Source organism: Colossoma macropomum, unplaced genomic scaffold (assembly GCF_904425465.1).
Source record: "Colossoma macropomum unplaced genomic scaffold, Colossoma_macropomum, whole genome shotgun sequence".
NCBI classification, from domain to species: domain Eukaryota; kingdom Metazoa; phylum Chordata; class Actinopteri; order Characiformes; family Serrasalmidae; genus Colossoma; species Colossoma macropomum.
The window spans coordinates 23481718-23506642 of NW_023494799.1; the positions used below are offsets into that span (position 1 = coordinate 23481718).

General features: G+C 40.0%; 1 protein-coding gene across 2 annotated transcripts in view; it reads right to left on the reverse strand.

Moving 5' to 3' along the window:
* LOC118819056 (cell migration inducing hyaluronidase 1) overlaps positions 1-24925 on the reverse strand; it is a 173401-nt gene that overhangs the window by 27888 nt on the left and 120588 nt on the right. For both annotated transcript variants that reach the window (XM_036586671.1, XM_036586670.1), the window contains exons 12-13: positions 10673-10842; positions 5156-5365 (exon numbers count right to left, since the gene is read on the reverse strand). In XM_036586671.1, coding sequence (XP_036442564.1) covers positions 5156-5365; positions 10673-10842 — 380 coding nt within the window. The remainder of the gene's footprint in view (positions 1-5155; positions 5366-10672; positions 10843-24925) is intronic.

Consider the following 24925-nt stretch of genomic DNA (forward strand, 5'->3'; position numbering starts at 1 on the left):
AGGAAATCCACAGATTTTTCAAAGCACAATTTCAGCACAATTAAATGGTTAAGATGTAAAAAAAAAAAAAAAGTCATTTATATAGATTTGGTGTGAAATGCTCTGTTCCACAGAAACCTGCCGAATTAGAATTTTTCACAGTTGTGGTGATAGGAACCAGATGTCCACCTCTAAAAGCTCCCTCACAGAATGTTTTTTTTTACATAAATGATTATGAATACACTGTCTGAAACACTGTATTACAATCATTTTGAGAAGGTTTTGGTTTAAAATTATTTTTTTATCTGTTTGTGGTCAGGAGAGGGACTTAATTTTGAGATTTACCACTATTTTCCATAAATTTCATGGCATATAAACACTCAAAAGACATGTCTAGGGCCACTGGTGGTTTTGGAAAGTGAATAAAATGGCTATATTTGTGTTGTAGTCATGACAACCCCTGGTTCCTATCACCACCACTGTAGAGAAATCCAAGTTTCTACAATTCACAGCAAACCACTCTGAGTAAAATTTTTTACATCTCTTTAATTTAATTATGTAGACATTTTGAAAAAATGGAGTTCACCTTGAAAGTAGCATGCTATAAGGCCAGCCACAATGAAAAAAGATCTAATATATATGTTATATAGAAACTTTATTATATATATTTATTTTAGGGGGCTACGACCGCATTTCTGGACAAACTATTGTAGACAGCACTGTAGAAATATAATTAAACTAAACTGAATTGAAATTTTAGTAATAAATGTCTGTGGGGCCTTGGAGATACTTATAGATAACATTTTTAACTGCAAACTTACTTTCTATGTTGAATTCCAAAAAACTGCTTATCGTGTTTAAGCCAGTTCCGGCTATCAGCAGAGCTGACCGCATTTCATGAACACTATCGCCCTCATTTTCCATTCCACTGAGTGAGGCTTCTGCGGTTAAAACACATTACTGTGAATTTCTGCTAAGCCACGGTGGGGCCGGCGGATTGTGAATGCTCAGCCCACTCTCCCAGCATCGCGCACAAAGCTGGCCAGGCTATTATCTGCCCAGTGTGAGTTGGCATACTGAGACTTGATTGTTTGGGCTGACAGCGATTCCATTAAGCCTTTTAAGAAAGTAGGTGAGTGCTGCGCTAGCCCTGTGTATGATACAACAACCGCCAGGCAAAAGAATACTTAGCCTTGTTAGGCACATTACCAGGAGGCCTCGTCACAGAGCTACTCCCGTCAGAATGATGGAATTCAGTCGAAGCCACCTGCGGCTAGCACAAAACTCAGCACACAATGCGTAAGCACAGCTCTGGATGGCGGAACTTCTTTTTTGACAGGTGGCCCCCACCAACAACTAATACACAATGCTTTCTTTAACTTTTAACTTATGACTTAAGACCTTAAGTACTTTAAGAGTTTGACTCGCCTTGATTTAAAGATATCGTTTAGCATCATTCTTTTGTTTCACAGCAGATACACATATTGCTTACTTCAACTTGAATTTCATTGAAATAATTTGTCAACAGCTTTCTTTGATTTAACTGGTTATCACTTTACACCTTGTCACTTTTTTGTTTTTCACAGTGGTCTATGAAACCAAAGAACGATAGCAAGTAGTGCTACACTGCTAGCAGGATGGCACAGCACATCTTATCCAAGAAAACTATGGCAAAACGTCAAATGGCTTGCTATTCTCTAGACTGATCATTTGATTTAAAATACTTTTTGATTGCTTTTAAAGTGAAATTGAAAGATTTAGATTTATTGTGAGTCTAACTTTAAAATAAAAAGGATTTATTGAAAAAATGCTGTCCCACATTTTCATTTTCACAAAGTTTCAGTCCGTAGGCAGAGCCTTATTTTAGCCCAGTTCCTGCACTTTAGAGACTGTATCCCTGTTCCTGCACCACGGCCACATGGTGAGCAGTTAGATCTCATTGTTTTGAAGTAAATGTATCCCAAAGTCTGAAAATCAATGTGTAACATTAAGAATTGCCACTACTGAAACACATATTGTCTGCAATTAAGTAAATCTTTTTGTGTTTCAGTGAAAAATATGATGAAATATTTGGTAAAGTTTTGGTAGGGTTATGATTGTATTGGTAGTGACAAAATAGAATGCTCAATAATTTATTTTAATAAAAAAAAACATAAGATGAGTTTGAACAATCAGAAACAACAAAATACCCACATGCATTGTACGTTTACAACCCAACCACAACCAGAGAATGTGTGGTGAGGAGAACTGCTGCTCTTCTGGGTTTGCCAGACACTAGAGGGCGCTCAGGAGCAAGTCCAAAATGAATGGGTTCGTATGGAGCTTTTGCACAAAATCCTAGATTGTAAATGCTTCATTTTTATATACAAAAATGAAGTCATTTTAAGAACACAGAAGAGTGAGCATGAACAGTTTCACTCAGCCAATGAGCCGGTCAGCTCACCAGCCAATTAACGGTTTTTATTTGTTATTAATAGGTTTGGTCAACTGTTACGAGTTTCTGTGTGTATGTGTTTTGCACTGATAAGACCCTACCGACCCTACCACTACTGAGGTTTGCCCCCTGCCAACAATATATATAGCTCCTTCAATACATGTATATGTATGTATATACGTACAGTCATGTTTAAAAGTTTGTGCCCCCCGGTAAAATGTCAATGTTTTTACATGTTTTGCTGCTTTTCCAGGTAAAAATAAGTGTTTTTAACACATTTTCTACAGACAATGTTTTCTGCACCTTTTAAAGCACATCTACTGTTTATTTGCTCGGTTTAACATACTGGGGAAATTTTTTTTACATAAAATGTGGCCTGTACAAATGTTATGGCATATTTTTATATTTTATGTTTTATTTTTTATGTTAACCTCAGCAAAAAATAGAAAATTTTCAGATAATATTTACATTTGTTCTCTGTGCAAGATGTGCTAACTAATTTTTATACTCAGAAACTCAACAAAACATGTCATTTGACCAAGGATGTTAAAACTTTTGCACATGACTATGACACACATATAGCTGCTGACTCACATCTTTATAATAGTAACTTTATAAAAGTAGGAAAAACATTCACTATGAAATGTTTACACAGTGTAAAAGGCAGCTGGTGTTTAATTGGTCATGGTAAATGTAGGGCTACAGCGCACTAAGAGGAAGGTGAAAGCTTAGATATTAGCCAGCGCTAGCTCTTTTCCTCAGGGTCACGCTATGATAAGAGGACTTCCATGCAGAGTGATTGTCGCTGGTAGGTAAAGTGTGCCCGTGCTGGGTGCTCCAGCGGCTGTTTGGAGGCTCGTTAGGAAGGCAGCTGGGAGGCGACAGATGGCGGAGTGATTGTGCAGTAACGTGGCGGAGCGGCAGGCCGCAAAGCGCCACTTTAACCAAACTGCAGCGAAACCCGACTTTCAGAGAAAAAGAAATGTCTGAGGAACTCTGTGAACTTTTCAACCCTGCCTGGGTAAGCAGGCTTGGGATGATAAAAAAGGCTGAGATTCCCCACAGCACAGACTCTATTACTCTCTCTCTCTCTCTCTCTGTGCTGCTTTATGTTCATCTGCTCACAATACAGTTTACTGATACAGATGCACAATATTGGGACTGCTGGTTATTAACTTTGGCTGGAGCTTTTGGAAAGTGTCAGGTGGTTATAAACCTTCTTAAATTTCATTAATTTTCACAGTGCCTGACGCCAGAGCAGACTGTCATCTTTAGCAGTGATCCAACCCGGCACATTTTAGTGTTTTCCCTACTCTAGCGCACCCGATTCAACTCAGAAAGGACTTCTTAATTAGGTTAATTAAATCAGGAGAGTCAAGACCTCCTCTGTTGAGTCCGAGACAAGTCTAAGACCCAATCCCACTTCCTATTTCTACCCCACCCCTTGTTTTCGAGTGTCACCTTGTCCCTTGGGTGGTTGAAATCTTCCCCTACGAAATGGGACGACCCTCAAATAAAAAGAACATCACTTCATTAACATGCTACTAGCGGTGGTCTGTAGGTGACCCTGCCAGTCTGCAGTGATAGCAGAGGAGGGTAAAGTTTTAGCTTTAGTTACATTTAGGGAATCATATGCCTTCAGGGGAGGGGCAGGGGTGGGGGTTGGCAGCAGTTCTGATGCCTGAGGCACCAGAATGTACTTTCTGCACCATTTAAGGTGGAACGGGAAATGTAACTAGCTAGCTACCAAGACTTCAGCATACTACTAGTGATTTTTTATGCTTTTTATGAAGAAAAGGGCCATAATACATTGAAACAACATTAAACTAAGATAATACAATGGTTATCATAATTCTTTATGAGAAATTACTCACATTTGTGGGTTTCTTTACCCTTACGCTTATTATTATCACCCTTATTATTATTATTATTATTATTATTATTATAACTGTCCTGTATTGTGTGACTGCTACTGGCTGCTACATTTCCTTCGGGTTCAATAAAGTATCTATCTGTCTGTCTGTCTGTCTGTCTGTCTGTCTATCTATCTATCTATCTATCTATCTTCTTTGGTCGCTTGTGCAGCCACCTTGCTGGTTTTTCTTTTTTCTCATAACACTCTGTTTGGAGTGTGCCTCTGAAAAACCTCTGTTTCACCCTACCCTCTATCTCAACAAAAATCAGGACACCCTACCCCTAGACGTCAACATGTAAAACAGAGGGGTAGCGCTAAGTGGTGGGGGCAAGGGGTGAAATGGGACTGAGCCTAACTCTTAGGCCTAAGACTATGATGAATTGAGATCAAGTAAAGACTGAAAAGGGGGCTGAGACCTAGTCAAGACTAAGTCAAAATGGCAGTGAGCTTGAGATCGAGACCACAAAACACAGAGCCTTCTTTGGCACCAAGCCTTAACTAATGGATTTTTTCTATTAAAATTGTTTGATGAGTCATTTAAAAGTAAACTACTCCCTACAGATTCACTCAGGACAACAGAATTAGGATGATAATTTTGCTGTACTCTTTAAGAGAAATTATACATGACAACACGCTATACTATTATATTAAAATATTGCAAATGCTATTGAGACCAAGACAAGTTTGAGTCCAAATATTATCTCCAAAATTGATGACTATTGCACTTATACCACTTGCACAGTTGAGCTCTAACTTGATCTCTAAATTGAAGTATTATGAGAAAAGTTGTGCAGCAGTAGCAGTAGTAGTAGAAGGCAGGCACTCACCAGCAGGCCATTGGAGCCGTGGATAGTGACACAGCGAGAGAAGGTGTGGTGGATAGACAGGTCCTTGACGTAGGTGGGTGGGTCGTAACCCCCACGCTGGTCAACGTCTCCGTTCATGTGGAAGTGGACGGGGTAGTGGCCCATAGACTGCTGACCCATGTGCACAAGCTCAACACCCTGAATGTGAACTGCTCTGAAACCATGCTCCACCTGAGAGGGAGAGAGATAAAAGAAAGAGAGAGAGAGAGAGAGAGAGAGAGAGAGAGAGAGAGAGAGAGAGGAGTAAAAGAAAAATTAAAGAGAAAAAAGAGAGACAAAGGGAGTAAGAAAAAAGAAGAATAACGAGGGAGAGAAAGGCAAGAGAGAGTGAGAGAGACAGAGAGTGAGAGAGAGAGGGAGTAAAAAATAAAGAGGACGAAAGAGAGAGAGAAAACAAGGGAAAAGATAAAAGAGAAAGAGAGAGAATAAGGGAGAAAAGTGAAAGAGTTACAGAGAGCAGAGTGAGAGAGAGAGATAGAAAGAGAGAGAAAAGAATGAGAGCATGAGAGAGAGAAAGGCAGTAGAAGAGAAAAATGAGAGAGAGAGAGAGAGTAAAAGAGAAGATAAAGAGGAAGAAAGAGTGAGAGAGAGTAAAAGAGAAGATAAAAGGAAGAAAGAGAGAGAGACAGTAAAAGAGAAGAATGAGAGAGAGAAAAGCAATAGAGCAAGAGAGATAAAGAAAAAGAATAAGACAGATGAGGGGGAAAGCATAAGGAAGAGTAAAGAGTGAGGAGAGAAAAAGAGAAGAAAATGAGAGAGAGAGAGAGATGAAGAGATCATGAGTGATTATATTTTAGACTAACAAACGCTGGCTTTAAAGGATGAATTTGGTCCAACAGAGCAGCAGGAATTCAGTGAATGCACCAAAAACAAATGAGAGACAGAAACAAATCCTCCATCTTTCATCAGTGTGGACGGTAAAGTGGCTGTATAATGGGGCGTGAGAATATATGCATATAAAAAATAGACAGAAAACTAGATTTAGAGATTTTAAGGTTAGACCCGTTTCCCACCTCTTTCATTGCTCATATTTCATGACGAGGTTTCTGCCTCTGGGGGCCTTAGATGAGAGTTTTCATGTCAACGCAAATAAAGTATACATCTTTTTGCTGGACAGGGAAAAAAAATAATAAAACACGGGGCAAATCAGGATGCATTAGGTGGCCTGATGCTTCCTAGGGGAAGACAGATGGATCTCTCTCTGTGAGTTTCTCTCCACAGCCGATGCTATGGTGTGACCTAGATCTCACATTTCTGTAATTGTTTCAACGCCGCTTCATTAAATAAAGCACGACAGGCGGCGGCGGGTAAGAAGTCTTCTCTAATGGATGAGGAAATGCGCTCTCGTTCCAAAACTCACTTGTGGTTGCTGTTGTCAATAATGTCGGCCCTGTAAACCAGGAAATCATCCAGTCAGATGTTCGGAACAGGGTCAGTGTGCCAGGCCCTCAGAGTGTGGATGTGTCTACAGAGCATTACAGTCGTATTTCATCTCAGCTGACAAGTACTGATGAACATTCTGTAGCGATGATCACAAATAAATCTGCATCCAAAAATTATACTTGTATAACTGCACCATTTGTAGCCGTAAAGATGACCTAACAACGGCCTAAGTGGCAGCTTTCTGTCCATAAAGTAACGACTGTTGTTGATATTCTTTATAGGAAAAGTTCAGTAAACAACGAACTAAAAAGCTTAATTAAATGCTAAGTTAAACAGATACGTTTTAGATGCTTCTTAAAAGTGAGCACTGAGCTTGACTGTCTAATGAAAGGTGAATTGAGTTCCACAGTTTAGAAGCAGAATAACTGAACGAGTCTCTCCATGTTTTCTGTATTTTACAGAAGGTGTAGAAGGTCAGTATCTGCAGATCTAAGATCACGTGCTGGAACATGAACGGACAGACACTCTGTGATGTAAGCGGTGCTTTAAGGTCATTTAGAGCCTTAAAAACTAGTAGCAGAACTTTAAAATCTATCCTGAATGATACAGGTAGCCAATGCAGTTCTTTTAAAACAGGAGTGATACGATCTCTCTGTGTTTTTTTTGTTAGGATGCTGCTGCATTTTGTACGAGTTGTAAAGGATGGATTTTCTTAGGAAGTCCAGTAAGAAGATCATTACAGTGATCAACTCTGCTTTTAACAAATGCATGAGCAAGTTTTTCTGTGTCGCTCTGAGATAGAAAACGCTGAACTTTAGTGATATTTTACATGCCACATCCTTGTAGAGGAGAATTACCACTCTGTAATGTCTGCCAGGTTTCTCAAATGCTACAGGGCGCTCTCGAGCGAGTCCAAAATGAATGGGTTAAGATGGAGCATTTGAGCAAAATCACAGTTTATAAATGCGTAAACATTTTTAAGATAAAAGAAAACCACTTAAATATATTTAAGATTCATTAAAGTCACATTCCAACCACAAACGTAACATTTAACCATCGCTACCTCTGTTGTAAACATGCCTACTCACCTCCTACAGTGGTACCACAGCAGTCTCTACAGCAAGGTTTTCCAGTTTAAAGACAACAAAAATGATGTACCTCAAAGCTGGAGAAGTTTTTGAAAAACTACAAGTGTTTTGGGACAGATATTTGAAAGCTAATGCAGAAGGAACCTGGATCTAAGCCACTGACATCACATCTGTATTAATTAGCTGCTACAACAGCATATTTCTTTACTGTCTTTCCAGCAGTTGTTTGACATATTTGTGCAATGCATACTGGGTACTGTAGTGAGTTGAACATTGAAGGAAAGAAATTAAAAAAGTTCAAAATTGTGAATTCTGTCAAACCAACAAGGTTGAGAGACACAATGCTGTGCTACAGAATTCTACACAACACAACAAATAACATCTTAAATGCTAGATTAAGGCCAGAATGCTGCTCCAACAGTGCAGTTTGAAGCCAATGCGAAATGAACTACAATGCTAATCACTAGCTATAAGCTTCCATTACTCGTTAGCTACATAAGCTATCTCAAACCTAAAGAAGCAAACATCAGACACCAAACATGTGGCTGACTAACCATATCTGGGGAATTATTTATTTATTACTTATTTTTTTGCCAAACTATTCCTTTAACTAGCCTACTTTCATCAGGCCTTTGGGTCGTTACAAGGTGGAGTGGCCTAGTTATGGTGCATAGCACGATGTTGTTTTTTTTTTTTTCTCTCCACCAGGAGAAGCATGCCAACCTTCCCCGTGACAGCTAAGGTGAGGAGGGAACAGAAGCAGCTAGATATGGAGCAATTATGGAGGAAGTCAGCTGCCTCCGTGACCCTTACACAAACACACACACACACACACATGCTGACAGGCTCTGTGTGCAGCCCCGGTTTGCAGGAGAACCCACTGAAGGCTGCCGTTGTTCTGCTTGGTGTGTGTGACGGCACGGTAACGCTGAGCTGGAGGAACCACCTTCAGGAGCCCTCACTCCAAAAGCCAAGTTCACACACTAGATATTCTTTTTTTGTCCCCCAAGTTAAGCAAGGACAGCGTTTAAAGAGGAGCAGGGGTGCGGTCTATGGCAGCACCAATCCTGATCCTCTAGTACACCTGTCCTGCACGGTTGAGAATTCTTCTGCTCAATCCAACTCAGGAAGGGATTATTGATTAGTACAGGATTAAGATAACCTGATTCATTTCTATTATTAATTTTATGGCATGGGATTAATATAACCCGGGGTTTTGTCTATGGTTCATTTTATAGTATGGGATTAACATAATCAGATGTTATTGAAATGTTTCATTTTAAAGCATGGGATTAATATAACCTGGGGTTATTTCTATGTTTCATTTTATAGCATGAGATAAACATAACCTGAGTTTATTTCTACAGTTTGTTTTACAGCATGAGATTACTATAAACTGGGATTATTTCTATAGTTTCATTTAAATAGCACAATATTAATATAGCCTAGGGCAAAAGACAAATCTTACATAATACTGAATTAATCCAAGCAAGCTGCAACATTTCCAAAAGTATTTTACAGGGTTTAGTTGCTATTGTTATTTTACTTTTTTCACAGTAGGGGGTTTTCATTCATTCCATTGTACCCCTCATTGCTCACTGGCAGCTCAACACAGAGTCACAACATTTCACTCATAGAGAGAGACAACAGAGTCCTAATTCATCTGATGATAGAGTTGTGTTTTATTGGATTATATATAAAAATATCAGAGTTGATTTCTGGGGGTCTGAAAAATGTCTGTAAATGTATATGTTAGCTCATTTGCTTTTTACTTGTACATACTTAGTACTAAGTATACATAGTCAGTACTAAGTATTTAAATATACTACAGGGAGATTCACTCGGAAGTGCCCTGAATATTCTGTTGTATCTCCCATTAGGATGAAGCAATCTGAACCAAAAAAATATGCTACATACCTTGATGTATGTGTAATTAATTGCATTACATGCAATGCTTAAAGTGATCTCCGTTTTCTGCCAGACACATGAAGGGGTGCGGGGGGTATGCACCCGAAAGTTGCAAACGGAGGTTAAACGTTGTGATGCGTGTCCGCCACCTACCTCATCGCTCCAATGCAGGGGCATCCTGGCTTGTTTGAAGCTCCATATACTGAGGAGCACATTGCACATTGTTTTGTTCAGATCGCTTCATCCTAGCGAGAGTTATTACAGAATATTCGGGGCCTCTTTTGAGTGAATCTCCCTTTATAATATACACACTGAGTATGTTGGATTGGCGAGACTTTCTGACTTTCACTCGTATTTTCGGTTCCACTCTTACATTTTTAATGGAGTAAATTTTTTTCTTTTTACTTACCTACAGTGTCTCTGGACGTTTTATAGCTGGAAGGTGACTCCTGCAACCCAACGGTGCATAATATGGCTAACAAAAAGTCATTTGGGATTCAGCCACATCAGTACTCGACAAATAGTGCACTAGTATTTCAAAACTTACATAGCACATTATTTAGGGAATACAGAGCCATTTGGGATCCAGCCTGGATTTGATGCTACTTTTGTCTGAAACATGGACATTTGAAGCGTTTAATCCATTCAAGTGACATTTTTACACATTTATACCACCGTTTTACAGTCAATCATACCATAAGTACTTTAAATCAAGCCTGTGATATTAATGATGGAGTTGTTTAGGCTGTTAGCTATCTTTTAGCCTGTTAGCTTGCTGACCAGCCTATTTCTAGTTAAGAATAGAGGTCACCAGCCCCTCAGTTTAAACAAAAACGAACGGGTTCTTACTTCATCAATACACTCGGTGGTCCCTGCGAGCAGCATGAAAGCCAAAGATTATTCCATTAACAGCACAAGGTTTTTTTGTGGCGGAGTGATACAGAGTTCAGTTGCTGTGAGGCGGTCATACATGTGTGTATATTGTGTATTTCACAACCCATTATATTTACACATACTGAAAATGTTTTCCTCGTCTAGCATGACTTCAGTATAGAGTACATTACTGTCTTGCACTTAGGACAGTGATGGAGTGTCGTACCTTCAGGTGTCCCCCAAACGTGTCGAAGCTGAAGAACTTGCAGGCTTCGCTGCCATAGCAACCGGCCTCCATCTCTCCTCGGATCAGGATGTTCCGGCTCAGGAGCCCGACCTCGGCCCTCATGTCCACCCCATCCACCATTTCTCCCATGTGGAGGAACTGAGGCTTACCTACAAAATGCACAAACAGCTGGTTCACACCTGCCTCAGTGCATTACAGCCATTAATCACAGTTAGCTGCCATCAAGCAGGTGCACTCACACTGTTAGCACCTCAGACGCTCTCATTTACAGAACTGAAAACATTTCTCACGTTCTACGTTTGAACCACTCTTACTGCTCTATAATAAGATGCATCTGATGAGCGTGATCGTGATGTGAGAGACTCGAGGTTGTGAGGAAAGGTTGAGCTCAACGATATGATCACTAAAGACTTGTTTCTGCAGATACAGGCACACGTGTTCCCTCTGCATCCTCACCCTCCGCAGACGTGCAGTATAATCAATCATCCACCAACGCTGCCGTCCCCAGCCGTCTCCCAGCCATCAGAAAGTGAGGAAAGCGAATGACATCTCATAACCATTAAAAACTTTCTCCCACACAACCACACAACGTACACATGACACCTGCTGCCACTCAGCGTCTGCTCACACGCCGATACAACCTGACAGCATAAACTCTGGTACAGGGTGGGTGTTGTGAGTGTATTCAGCTCTTTGTCGGGACCAAATCAGGAACATTTTTCAGTTGTGGGGACTGCTGTCTACGAGGAAAAGTGCTTTATTTCCACAAAAGCGAGAAAAATAAAAGTGGTTGATATTTTGGTTGACCCCTTTCCACAGTAGCCATGAAATGCAATGTCTATCCATTTTGGAGGTCTCTCAGTTGAAATAGGGATGGATCATGATCTTGTGAAGCTTCTGGGCACAAGTGTGTTTGGAGGTCCTCATCCATGCCCACAGTAATGACTAAAAACTAAAGAAAAATTGTTGGGAAGGAGGGATGGGAAGGAGAGAGGTCGAGACAAGAGGGGGAGAATATGAGAGAAAAAGAGGACAGTATAAAGCAAATAAAGAGAAAACATGAGCAAAGAGAAAAAAGAATAAGAGGTAAACAGAATGAGAAATTGAAAGAGAAAGAGAGAATGTGTGAGGAAATAATGAATGAGTGGTACAGAGAACAAGACAGTCAGACTGGGAGAGTACAGAGAAGTATGAGAATACATGAACAAGAAAAGCATGAGAAAGAGAGAGAGAGAGAGAGAGGGAGAGAGAGACAAGAAGGAGGGGGAAAGAGAGAGGTAGAGAGACAAGAAGGAGACAGTATAAGAGAGAAAAAGAGAAGGACAGCATGAAGCATGTAAAGAGACAAATGAGCAACGAGAAAAAGAATGAGAGGTAAAGAGAATGAGAGAGAGAGAAAGACAGAGAATGAGAGAGAGAGAGAGAAGAGGGGGGAGAGAGAGGTAGAGAGACAGTATAGAGAGAAAAAAAGAACAGGACAGTATGAATTAAAGAGAAAAATGAGCAAAGAGAAAACAAATGAGAGGTAAAGAGAATGAGGGATTGAAAGAGAGAGAGATAATGTGTGAGGAGAGAAAGAATGAGTGGTAGAGAGAGTCAGACTGGGAGAGAAAGAGAAGTGTGAGAATACATGAACAAAGAAAGTATGAGAGAGAGAGAGAGAGAGAGTGAAGGGGGGATGGACAAGAGGGAAGGGGATAGAGAAAGAGAGAAAGAGAGAGAGACAAGAGAGAGAGGTAGTGAGAAAGAGGTAGAGAGACAAGAGGGAGATAATAAGAGAGAAAAAGAGATGGAGAGTATGCAGCATATCAAAAGAAAAAATGAGCAAAGAGAAAAAGAATGAGAGGTAAAGAGAATGAGGGATTGAAAGAGAGCGAGGAAATGTGTGAGGAGAGAATGAATGAGTGGTAGAGAGAGCAGATAGTCAGACTGGGAGAGAGAGAGAAGTACGAGAATACATCTCCTCTGACTGTCTGACCCAGTTGCTGGTCAGTAGACCCTGCTGTGGCTTACCAATCACACATAAGAAAACCGCAGCATCTGCAAAGCACAGTGACCGACAGATTGTTTCTGACATACGAAAATGCACCTGATCACCTGTTTGTTTATTCAGTTCTGTTTATAAAATGTTTGGCCTGAGCCTGAGCTGAAAGGCACGGTCAGAAGCACAACATGCTGGGGTAAAAACTAAATATACTGGCAGTGGGTGGATGAGAATGTTAGAGACTCGGTTTGTAGTAGTCCGTGTTGGTGGGAGGACCAGGCTGATACAAATCGCTTGCCCGAAATGTAAGAATAGTTTCACCCTTATCCTAAACATAGTCGATCAGCCAAGACATGTGTGGCTTTCAAAGTTTCCTACTTTGGTTTCACACTGAAGTTTGAGGCTAATGCAATTCTAGGTACTTTGTTTCAGCTCAGCTTCCACACCTTGCAGATCTTGTGCATCTGCTAAATGAACAAATGTAAATGTAAGTACATAACTCGTTAGCCTCATAGCTCCGGTGCTAAACAAAAGAAGCAAACTTCAGACATAAAACATGTCTTGGCTGATGCACCTCATTTTGGGTAAGTGGGGCGGGGTGGGGGGGGTGGTCAGTTCCATTGCTAAATCTTCCTTTTGAGCCATTTCTTGGTGGATTTACTTGTGTGTTTGGGATCATTATCCTGCTGTAAGGTCCACTTTTTTTGCTTCAAACTTTCCCACATTCTCCTCAAGTATGCTCTAGTATGAAAGACAATTGACAATCAATTCTATGCTTAGTTGGCTAGACCTTGAGACAGAAAAGTAGCCCCAAACCATAATGCATCCACCACCATGCTTTACAGTTGCTTTAAGATTCATCTGATCAAATGTTGTCTTATTTTCACCAAATATGGCATCTGGTACTCAGCAATTTTTACATATTTAGCTGGTTTTTTTACATCAATAGTTGCATACATATACATATTTTTTTACATTTATTTGTTTATTTATTATTATTCATATTCTTATTCTTGTTTTAATTATGATTATTTTATTATTATTTCAGTCATTTTAATTAATTTTAGTTCCCTTTTTTGATCTTATCCTCCTTTTGTTTTTTTATCTTCTTTTGATTTTATTAATTTTTACCTGTTAACTACACTTTAATTATTGTTTTTATATTTTTGTGTTGTTTTTATTATTAAATTAATTTTATTATTTGATATGTTCTTACACATTATTAATCCTTTTTTTCTGTATCAACTCAGCAACATTGTAAATGAGGGTCACCCTCAATGTTCTCTGAGATTATTTAAAGGTTAATAGATTGATTGATTGATTGATTGATATGAACAAAAAAGATCACAGTCAATTGTAATGATTCATGTGGCAATTAAATGTCAGCAAGTATTTCACATAAACCTATGCTCATCATGCCCAATGCCAATCATTAGAACTGCATTCCTGGAGTGATGGAGCTCCATCCAGTACCTTTGGGATGACCATCCAACATCAGTACCTGACCTCACTAATGCTCATGTCTAAATGCAATCAAATCCTCATGGCAATGTTCCAACATCTAGTATAAAGCCTTCTCAGAAGACTAGAGGCTGTTACTGCAGCAAAGGAGGACAAACTCTCTATTAGCGCCTGTCATTTCAAAAGAAACTCTGGATGAGCAGATGTCTGCAAACTTTTGGACAGTCTATCTGCTCAGTTGCGCTAATGGAGTGTATTTAGACTGATTGTGTGCAGCAATTTAGATGTGAGGAGATTAGCGTAGCACGGTTCTGCTTTCAATCTCACAGCTCCGGCTGCATCAGCCAAATTAGCTGATGGTTGGGTGGCAAACAGGTGTTCTGGCACGTCTGTGTTGGTGTGGAGGGTGGGGGGGTGTGTTTGAATGAGGTTCTGACAGACTGGGGTCACCAGACAGCAGCGCTTACTGTGTCTGACTTCTGTCGCACTAATGCTGGAGCTTCTGCATCTGGCACACACATACAGACACGGCAAAACCAATATGATACCTGCTGAATAAAATGAGACACAACAGGTGGCACTAGCAACCAGCGGGTTGCTACTCAGGAACATGTGGCAACTCAGAAACCTCAAAAGCTTTGACAAAGATATAAATAGCTAATTAATTGTTGGTGCCACCTTACTGAATTTGCAGTGTGTGATGTATATTGTACAACAGGTGTACTATGGGAAAAAGAAAGATTGAAAATGATGAAAAATAACCATGTTGATGAAGTCATTCGTCTTCAGAAATATGAAGGCTATCAAAGACGGAAAGCCACGAAAGAATCAATTCCATGACAGTGTTTTATTGTTTATACTCTAAGTCGATATATGTGGTGAAAAAGAAGAGGTATGAAGTAATATGGAAACAGATTTAAAACAGAAAACATAAAATGTGCCATAACTTTTGCAAGGGCCACATTTTATGTTTACTTTTTTTATATGTTAATATATGTTATGTGCAGAAGTGTGCTCTCGGTAGTGGATGCATGCAGTCAGCATATTTTCAAAATTAATAAATGTAATTTGACCAGGGTTGCTCAATCTTTTGCATACATCTGTATACACATATACATATATAAAGAATATTGAATAGATAAGTAGACCTGCCACCCCAGAGTCCAGACCTCAACATCACTGATTGTGTTTGATTACTTCAGAAAATGATCAACCAGCTTCTAAGACTGAACTTTGAACTCAAATTTCTTTGAAAAACTTAAAAAGAGATTTTCCTGAAAAGAATTTAAGCTTTAATAAAGGCTAAAGGGTGGACACACTAAATACTGATATAGTATATTAGTTGAGAGTTTTTTGTTGGGGGTTGGTCATCATCAGGGTGAAGTGTATGGCTTATACCAGTGTATTCTGCCAGTGTATTCAATAACGAGCACTTCCTACAGCACAATCATTGCCTCCCCTGTGTTACTACTGCTGATATTATACTGGTGTCAAAAGTGGGATAGCACCCCCCCCACCCCCTGCCGGTGACCTGGAGGAGAATGCGGGAGCGTCAAGGCAAGCAGCGGAGCAATTTGTGAATCAGCACTGAGATAAGGAGGACGCAAGCCTGGTCCAGCAAGTAGACAGATGCCAGAAGAAGGGGTTCGGTGGTGGCCACAGGTGGTGGGCAAAATGCGGTGTGGACTACAGATGGCTTATCATGCTTGCCACCACAATCTCACTGATATCTCTATTGATTATCTCTACTGCTCACTTACTGAGAGGGGCACATCACATGGCTGGAAGGTGACCATCGTCCAGCTTAAGTCAGTCATCAACAATAGAGGCATTCAGGACAGTGTCGCTGGTGCGATGGGTGGCGGTGAGACATGAAGGGCCGGGACAAGAGCCATTGTTGCTGCCTCACCCCTAGCTGTGATGTGCTGTGGGAAGCTTTGCACTATGCCACCAGAGGAGCTGTGGCAGCAGGGACGTGGCCATGGGTGAGGACTGGGGGGTGCTCTCTGCTGAAGACCAAGTGCTCCGTGGTGTTTGTTTTGGTGAGACTGTGTGTGCAACCAAGGACTTGGCTCAAGCTGGAGACCAGCTGACCTTTGAAGGGGGGCTGTATAGTGTCCTGCTACTGGCTGGTGCTGGCATCGAGAGAGTCTGGAGGCGTGGCTATGCAGAGGACTCCACGCAAAGGCTCATGGTATGTGTGCGCCTTAAGGGACTTATTGTGCTGTTTAGTGTTGGTTGTTCTTAGTTTAAGTTATGTGTATATCTTACTTGTGTTGTTTTGTGTTGGGGGTGTGGATTTAGTTCAGCGTTTTGTGTTGGGGTTTGGTCACCATCAGGGTGAAGTGGCTATTAATGACCTCCCCCATGGTTTCAGTGCTCTGTATGTGCCTTTTCTGCCAGTGTGTTCAATAAACAGTGCTTCTCGCAGCAGAATCATGGTCTCCCTTGTGTTTCTTTTTCTTCTTCTTCTGCTGCTCCAAAATAAATATAATACTCTGATATTATATTTAGTTGTTGAGGCTGCTTTTCCTGATGTTGAGAAAGTAATTTGTGGGGACTAAACATTGTATTTTTTTCAGACAAATTTAAGTGATCCAAAATTACTTGGAGTGAAATCTTTTTGCAATAACTGCCATTAAAAATTAAAAAGGTTTTTTCTATCTCATGTAAAGTTACCATTTTGCAGATACAAGTTCTTTTTCTGACATCAACATTATACAAACCTGCATTCACACAAATCCATAGAAAATTTATAGAACAAAGTTATATGAACACCTCAGACCATCTCCTGGTATACATGTATTGCCATTGTCAAGAATGTTAGCGTGTTTCTAATGTTAGCATGGCACCTGTTTATGTGTGTTTGTGTATGTGACAGACGCTGCTGTTATTTCCGCGTCCTGAAAACAGAGAGTGTAAAATGAGTTGCTTCAGGCTTGCTTAGAAACATCTAATGACTCTCATTACAACTACAGTGTTTTTTTAATGTGATGAAAAGAAAATGCTAAAATAACAACAACGACAACAACAACATGAAGCTATGGAGCAAAACACAAAACGCCGCTGTCATTCGGATATCAACCACAGCTGCAGACAGACAGACAGACAGACAGACAGACAGACAGACAGGCAGATGGCATAAATCCTCAGTGGGATAATATCCATACCACAGATGCACAGACACACACCTCTCTGAGTAAAGCAGAGCAAGATGATAATAAACAACACAGCAGTGTCGCCAGTCAGGCACTTTGCACTAGATTTTTACAATGTGCACTATATTACAGCATACATTTTGCACTATATTGTTGCAGTACGCTATTATTACAATATACAGTGCACTGAGTTCTTGCACTATATGCTATATACTACATTCTTACTCTATACACTATAGTCTTGCACTGTGGATTATATGTCTACACTAATCACTACATTGCTATACTGTGGCTTGTATTCTTTCACTATACGCTACATTCTTACACTATGCACTGTATATTACATTCTTACATTATACACTATGCACAACATGCAAACACTACACTTTATAAGCTACACATGATGCACTATATTATTACACTATACACTGCATTCTTACATTATACACTATGCACTACATTCTCACACTATAGACTTTGCGCTACATTGCTACCTAATGTACTACATTGAACACTAAACACTATAAGCTGCACATGACGCACTACTTTTCTACATTGTATGCTATATTCTTACACTATACACCACATTCTAACATTATATGCATTGCATTACACTATGCACTGCTTTCTAATACAGCACTATGAACTACATTGCCACACAATGCATTATATTCTTACACTACACACAGCATTCTAACATCATACACAATGCACTTTTTTCACTGTTTTCACACCATACTTTATGCACCACATTGCTACATTGCGGCGCTGATGTTTGGTTTAACAGCTCTTCTTCTGGAATTACTCTTTCTAGTCTGGTAATGCACATTAACTCAGATCTTCCACATCTCTTTTGTTTTCAGTTTGAGAAATGAGTAACAATTCACTTTTCATGAATCTCTCAGAAAATCTGGCAAGTTTTCATGTTTAACAATATGCTATGGCATATTGTAACGTTTTTCAGAGGTATCCCAGGCATGGTTACAGTTGCTAGGCCATGAATGACCAACTGGGTGAACCAGTCTACTACAGCGCCTCCCTCATATTACCTTCATCCCGCAGGATCCCCTGTATTTCATACCTTCACACTATGTACTACATTCTTACACTATAAACTATATGCTATATTCTTACACTATAGACTATGCCCTACATTTTTACACTATGCAATATATTCTTACACTATAGATTATGGACTGCATTGTTACACTATGCAGTACACTTTAAATTATAAGCGACACACTATGCACTATATGCTGACACTATACACTACACTATGCATTACATTCTTACACAATATACTGTTTTTACACTATATACTATGCAATACATTGCAACACTATGCCCTATGTTCTAACTCTATATACGCTGTATTCTTACACTATAGACTGTACGCTATGTTCACTACAGACTATGCACTACATTGCTACATTATGCACTATATCGCTGCACTGCACACTACATTGTGCACTATTTCCTTACACTGTAGATTGTGCACTACCATGCTACACTATGCACTAATTTATTATATTCTTACATCTTACACTCTGCATTATATTACTATCCTATACACTATGCACTACATTCTTATACTATATGATAATTACTACATTCCTACACCGTACAATGTGCAATATATTACTATCCTATACACTATGCACTACATCACTACACTTTGCACTACATTCTTATGTAATACATTATATGCTTACACTCTACACTATTCACTATTTTCTTCACTAAATACTATGTACTTCACTGTATAGTGCCTGGCTTAGTACGAAACGTTAGTGTTCAGTTTGAGCCATTGTGAACACAATACTCACACTAAAAATGGCAAACATTCTACAGATTTACTCGATTTGAGACACAGCTCAAGTTTGGGATGTTTTTGCCATTTTTTGGCATCCCCTGAGCACAACAACACGATCTTCCCTGGTCTGGACAAGACTCAAAACAAATTACAGCCAAGAGGTAATGAGAGTGTGACCTCTGACCTTTGCTGCAGAGAAAAGACTTTATTGCTGAGGGGTTTACACTCGAGCATGCACGTAGGCTCACAGGTGTGTGTGTGTCTATGTGTGTGTGCGTGCACACAGGCTCTGACAAATACAACCCATGTCATTAGAGCTTTTCAAACTAAAACATGTCTGAGACTCCGGACATCACTAGAGGACAAACACATACCAAGGAGCAGGCAGATAAGACAGTCGTGGGTGCTAGTAGCGCTTACGTGATTAGTATTTCAATTCAGAGTGAACCTGTTAATGCTTAATGAGTAGGTGTGGTAGTCTCTCTCTCTCTCTGTGCATGTGTGGTGAGACCTTGACCTGCATGCTCTTATTTTGTAAGCACAACAGAGCAAAGGGAGCAGTGTGCTGATGATTACACAGACACTTTATAAGGGCTTTCTCTGACTAAGGAAAGCTACACCTAAACCTAGGAACACACACACACCCGTTATCTAAGTAATTTCTCTTCCTGGGTCACAGGGGTGCTGGAGCCTATCCCAGCAGTCATTGGGCAGAAGGCAGGAAACACCCTGGACAGGTCGCCAGTCCATCACATTCAAACCTAGGGGCAATTTAGCATCTCCAGTTCGCCTAACTGCAAGTCTTTGGACTGTGGGAGGAAACCTACACTGACACGGGGAGAACACGCAAACTCTACACAGAAAGGACCCTGGTCGCCCGGCCGGGGAATCGAACCCAGGCCCTTCTAAAACTTGTGTTTAGTTATTCTCTGTGTGTGCTGTTGTGCTATTTACTTGTTTTGCTTTCTTTCTTGCTTTCATTCCTCTCCTCATTCGCCCTCTCTCACAGCTGACCACAAAGAACCAACTAGAGCCAACAGTGCCATACACACCGCACTGACTATATACAGCCTCCGACGCTCACCAACAGCCTGACAGCATCTGATGACCAACAGAACAGCAACAACAGTTTGTCCCAGGCCTGAGTCCTTCAGTTCAACTCCTGAAGTCCTAACCAATGAGCACACACTTGGCTGTATCTACCTAGATACCAAAGAGAAAAAAATCCAGAAAAGTTAATGCCTATTACTTTAAAAAATGCCCCACCCAATGAGAAGTTTAGAACTTCAGTGTAACTTACAGTTGCGAAATGTTGAACCAATGTCAATAAATTATACCAGTTACTGTTTTTGCCTCTTTAAACTGTGATGTGTCAATCAGATTTTTCACAAGCCCAACATCAATGATTATATTGATTCAATATGTATTATTTCACAGATTTGACTTTGTTACTGTTATTCTAAATTTCTGACTGGTACTGTACATTTGCATTAATGTCACTGAAAGACTTCATCAAATCTGCTGAGAAGATTGCGCAGTGAACCAAATTTAAAATTTCAACAGCATGGTCTTTTCTCCTGTTTTGAACATGTCTATCAGAGGTAGAGCTCAAATGAGCAGGCGTTAGACAGCGCACAGCCTAACTAATCAAAGCCAGCCTCCGTTCACCTGCACACAGCCTGGCAAAGCCAAGGACAACAAGTGTTCCTAATTACAGCACTCTTCAGAGGCAGGAATAGACATGATTAGGTTTTAATAATCAACAGCTTGAGCGTGTGTGTGTGTGTGTGTGTGTGTGTGTGTATGTGTGTGTCGTTTATAAGTGATGAATCACTGCAGAGGAGATTTGGAGGATAGAAGGAGCCTTCTGAGCTTTAAATAGAGCCACACGACAGGCCGAGCGGAGAAATGTCACTTGGAGTTACGGGGAAGTCTGGAGGCTCTGGGAATGAGACAAGGGATTTCATGTTGGAAATTCCGACAAGACGGAGGAGGAGACAGAGACAGATGGAAGGATGGAAAATGAATAAATAGATAGACAGATATCATTTTGTACATTTCTACATAAATGTGACCTAAAATATGATCAGATCTTCATTTAGATAGATAAAGAGAATGCAATTAAACAAATAACACAAACGTATATTGTTTATCATTCATCTACTGAACTAAGTAATATAACATTACATTTTTTTGTTTGCGAAAATATGTAAACTTTTGCTTTCAGGAACTGGTGTGACCCCCTTACGCCACAATGACTTCAACCAAACAATTCCTGTGAGTGTTGATCAGTCCAGCAAATTGAATTGGTAGAATCTTGGCTTGTTCCCCCTTACAAAAATGCTTCAGCTCTGTTATGTTTGTGGGCTTTCTTGCATGAACGCCACACCTTAGGTTCTGCCATAACATTTTTATTGGATTAAGGACTTCAAAATGCACCATTTCTTCTGCTTTAACCGTTCTTTGTAGACTAACTGGTATCTTTAGGGTTGTTGCCTTTCTACAGGACAACCTTCTGGTGGCAAACTGTCCTGCTCCAACAGCAGTAAAACAAGCCTCAACCTGTGATACTGCCACCACCATGTTTCAAAGTTGGGATGACCAACATAACATCTCTCGTTTAAGCCATACAGTTCCATTTTTACCTTATCTTTACTATTATTAAGTAGTCTTCTGGATCATCCAGGTTTTTTTAAACAGGCAGAAATGTTCTTCTTGAAGAGTAATGGCTTTCTCCATGCTATCATTCCACACGCACTATTCTTGTTCAGTGTTTGCCTGATTGTGGACTCATGAACACTGACATTAACCAGTACAAGAGAGGCCTGCAGATCTTTGGTTGATACCCTGGGGTTCTTTGTGATCTCACAGCATATTCTAAGCCTTGGTGTTGGAGTCATTTTTGTTGGATGACCACTCCTGGAAGGGTAACAGTGGTGTTGAATTTCCTTGATGAGGTCCTCAGAAATCTCGTTTAACTGAGACATGGCATGCACTAGAAAACATGCATGGTAAAGACCAGACTTTGACGCTGAAGGATCAGCAATACTCACACCTGATTGTCATTTAATTGATTGAACCTCCTGACCCTAATTATCAACCAAACACATAATTGGTTGATTATTGGGCTCTCTTTGTCTATTGTTATGACTTCTGACTTAAATGAAGACCTGATCATATTTTAGGTCACATTTATGAAGAAATTCAGGGTTCAAAAACTTTTAAGCAGCACTGATAGATAGATAGATAGATAGATAGATAGATAGACAGACAGACAGACAGACAGACAGACAGACAGTTTTTATTGGTCCTCCAAGGGAATTTTGGGTTTGGCAGGACAAAAACTCTGACCTTGTGCACGCATAATAAACATACGCATATTTACACATACTGAAGATGAAAAGGGGGAAAACAACAAAGCTGGGCTCGGTGTCCATCAGGGATGAAAAAAATGTAGGCTTCACCAAAGGTCGGCCAGTGTCCATATTACCTCTGAAAGCCTCTCCCACTGATACAGCACTGCAGAGTGCTTTTAGTGAAGCGAGTGCCAGCTGGACAGACCACCGTCTCCCCTGCAGGTGGGACTAAGCTGGGTTTCTGAGAGACGCACTGAGAGCATTCTTTTCCCTTGGCCTGAAACCACTCACTTTCTTCCTCCTTTTTCGCTGGGACAAAAGTTCTGGCTGTTTTTTTCCGCCCTGTAAGGTGCACATGCACCCCCTGCAGCCAAACGCCACTCACACACCACACAGGCTACGGCCAATTTCTAATCACATTACCTCCTGATGACCCCCCCGCATTCCTTCTACTTCACTCACACAAGGCAAACCTGCCTCAAAAGAGTGTGTGTGTGGGGGGGTGGGATGAGATACACACTGTTTTAAAGTTTGGAACCACTTAATATAATAATAACTGCTATTTTAATCAATAATAATTTGTACAGTTTAGATTTAAATATTGTAAATGAGTCACCTGAAGATATTTTTAGTTTTATTTAAAATTTCAAATCTTTTAGTCACAATAAGTTATCAAATAATAAATGATATACTGTAATTATCTCATTAAATACGTTATTTGAGTTATCTGTATTAATCAGCAGATCACCACTATTTACTGCTTTTATTAGAACTTAATTCTGGAATTTTATTAGGACTTGTGTTTTGATGTTAATTATATTAAAACTTCATATTTCAATCACTTTGTATCTTCAGCACAACTGGTTTCATATTGATGAAATCTAACTAGAGTTGTGAACATGTCTAATTTATATATATGTGTGTGTGCATGAATCTCTCTTCATAGGCATATAATTATCAATATCTCCAAGATATTACAAATAATGTAAGGTCATATTTTCTGAACCGGAAATCAGATCTACATCAATTGTAATTCAGACTACACCCAAATCTGAACCCAGCAGTGATCCCCTCTGCATGGAAATCATTCAGATTAGAAGACATTTCTCTTCACCTGCAGATGTGGCTGTAAAGACTCTACGGTCACTTTCTAATCAGATTACCTTCTAACGGTGCCCCCTGAAATTCTTTCCATTTCCCATAGCCAAGCAGTCCCTCCCTGATTTAAGACTGTTTTTTTTTTGTTTTTTACAAAACAAGGCATTCTCTGCTTTCTTTTGTTTTCAGTTTTCACGCAGATGTGCTTTTCGAGGCGAACTGAGACGCACCCCAGGGGAGTAAAAATAAGCAATTACAGCTGTTAAAAGCCAAAGGCATGGAGGGTTTTGATGTGGAGAGTGCTGTTAGAGATCAGAGGCTGTGACAGGATGGCTCTGAGATACGGAGAAGGCGTCTCAGAAACAAAGAGCGAGCAGCAAATGTTCACATTCCATTAAGCTAAATCAATGTTACTCTACCATTCAAAAGTTTGGAATTGTTGTTTGATGAGTTTGACAGAGACGTCACAAGGAGTTACGGGGAAGCCTGAAGAATCTGGGAATGAAACTGGATATGTCATGTTTTAGATTACAACACGGTGGAGGAGGAGAGGAAGATAGAGGGAAGGATGGAGAGACAAGTTGGAAAGACAAAAGACAAAACAAGGGGACACAGGCCTGCACATAAAATAGACAGACAGACAGACAGACAGACAGACAGACAGACAGATAGATAGATAGATAGATAGATAGATAGAAAGATAGGTTGCTAGTGAGCTAGTTAGTTAGTTATTTAGATTGATGATTAGCTAGTTTGCCAGGCAGACAGACAGACAGATAGATTAATTGCTGGCAATTTAGTTAGTGAGATTGCTAATTGGCTAGCTAGCCAGCTAACTAGCTAGATAGACAGACAGACAGACTGACAGACAGACAGACAGACAGATAGATAGATAGACAGACAGACAGACAGACAGACAGACAGGCAGATAGACAGACAGACATACAGACAGACAGACAGACAGACAGACAGACAGACAGATAGATAGATAGATAGTTAGATAGATAGATAGATAGATAGATAGATAGATAGATAGATAGGTTGCTAGCGAGCTAGTTAGTTAGTAATTTAGATTGATGAATAGCTAGTTTTCCAGGCAGACAGACAGGCAGGCAGACAGACAGACAGATAGATTAATTGCTGGCAATTTAGTTAGTGAGATTGCTAATTGGCTAGCTAGCCAGCTAACTAGCTAGATAGACAGATAGACAGACAGACAGACACACACACACACACAGACAGACAGACAGATAGATAGATAGACAGATAGATAGATAGATAGATAGATAGATAGATAGATAGATAGATAGATAGATAGATAGATAGATAGATAGATAGATAGATAGATAGATAGATAGATAT